Below are 1,943 nucleotides of genomic sequence, written 5' to 3'. Positions count from 1 at the left end.
CCAACTGGGTCACAAGACAAGCCCTCACTTGGAATCCTGAATGCCAAATGAGGAGAAGAGGAAGACCAAAGAACATACTACACCGGGAAGTGGAGATAGACATGAGAAAAATGAACAAGAATTGGATAGGACTAGAAAGAAAGGCGCAGGACAGAATGGGTTGAAGAATACTGGTCGGCAGCCTATCCTTCATATGGAGTAACAGGCGTAAGTACTCATGCTTTGTTTTAGTATGGAACAATGTTAACATTACAAACGAATTGATTAGGTAAGTTGTCCTTTTATATTGAACATAGAAGCTATTAGAATTAAGTACAAATGATACTGATATATTTGAGTAATATTACAAATGACTTTGAGTTGTTCAATATATCGTTGAATGATTTTTATATTAACAATAATAGTAGAATTCATTCAAATGATTACAAGTCGATTAGAAAGATTTACTAAATCCAATGGATTTTCAGAGTTACGATAATGGTTATTACGGGAAATAAAAACTATTGTGATGCGTGCTACTTATATTGATATAAGTAGTATATAACGCGAGTCAGGAATGTAATGTCTGGCAACAGAAGATTGGGAAGATCAAGAAAGGAAGAATGGGAATAGAAAGCAATTAGTATAGAAATGCATGAACAATGAAGTTCGAGACAATTATTGAACATTTTGCAAATTAAGTATTAGAGTATGGTTTTTCTATTTTACCAAGTAACTCTGTAACACTAACTTTCATGGTGTTCATTTTTGAGCCAAGAACATTTAGTCTCGTAAGCAAATGCTTAACCTCAGTGATTTATAAAGCATGATTTGGAAGAAAAATACTGAGTCTTGCTTAGTATAACTGTGAGGTAGTTGTGTTATACAACAAACATTATTAACAGCTTCAATAATGACAGTGCTCGATGATATTGTATACATAAATAATCCAGGTAGAATTCCCTTCATTATCATGTCTAATGATATATTAACTATAATCTTTGAAGGAACTTAATGGGATAAACTGTTAATGGACTAAAAGTTACCACTACTGTTGAAAACGAAGCCAGTTGGGGAAGACTAATTAATTGTTTAACACATAATCACAGAGGTTTAACAAAATGTCAAAACTATACGTCCAATACATCATTTGTACATCTTTATTGAATTGTCTCTTACAAGCGTCACTGTTCATTCATTTCTGTTGTTATCCTGATTATTTTCAGTTTGCTTCTCTCTCGTCTTTATTTCAATCTTTTGAACCTTGTGCTCGTAAACATCCCACTTCCAACTGCTGTTACATACTACTTATATTTACCAATTTAAGTAATATGCACCACATTACTACTATTACTATTAGTACCGCTGCTATTACTACCAATACTACTGGAGTGAACAAGAACACAATTGGGGAAAACATTATAGAATATCTTAGTAAGATCTGAGAACCATACAGTAAATAATTCATTTGCAAAATGTCAATCATTTGTCTCTGACTTTATTGTTCCTTCACTCCCACACCAATCATTCTCTATTTTCGTTCTCCTTTCTTCGATCTTCTTAAACTTCTGCTTCCAGGTATTTTACTTTCGATTGATGATATATACTACTCATATCTGTCAATATCAGTAATGCACACCACACTACTACTAATATAGATACTACTTAAATTAAAATTTGTGTTGAACACAAAATAAATCACAAATTTATCCACATATCATTTAAAAAGACATCTCCTACATACATAAATAAAAGAAAACAAAAAAAGAACAACTTATAAACGACTAAGCAAGTAAGTACACATCAATAAGTAAACAGTTATGTAATCAAGAAGTAACAGAATAGAAGTGATTTATGACAACTTATTCACTATGGATTGTGTATTTCTACATATATTTCATAAAAACAATAACACAATGTATCCATTAGACAAAATACTACTTGTATTATTGTTATTATTATGA

The 1,943-nt window shown here is 31.5% G+C and overlaps 1 protein-coding gene across 1 annotated transcript; it reads left to right on the top strand.

Moving 5' to 3' along the window:
- The first annotated feature begins 706 nt into the window (after positions 1-706).
- MS3_00000228 (uncharacterized protein) lies at positions 707-1,573 on the top strand. The gene is made up of 3 exons (XM_051208078.1): positions 707-851; positions 885-932; positions 987-1,573. The coding sequence occupies exon 3, from the start codon at positions 1,101-1,103 to the stop codon at positions 1,422-1,424; it is 324 nt and encodes a 107-aa protein (XP_051067320.1). The 5' UTR covers positions 707-851; positions 885-932; positions 987-1,100; the 3' UTR covers positions 1,425-1,573.
- Positions 1,574-1,943: the final 370 nt, after the last annotated feature.

The sequence above is a fragment of the Schistosoma haematobium genome, chromosome 2, assembly GCF_000699445.3.
Source record: "Schistosoma haematobium chromosome 2, whole genome shotgun sequence".
In the NCBI taxonomy this organism is placed as follows: domain Eukaryota; kingdom Metazoa; phylum Platyhelminthes; class Trematoda; order Strigeidida; family Schistosomatidae; genus Schistosoma; species Schistosoma haematobium.
This window is presented reverse-complemented; position numbering and strand designations above follow the sequence as displayed.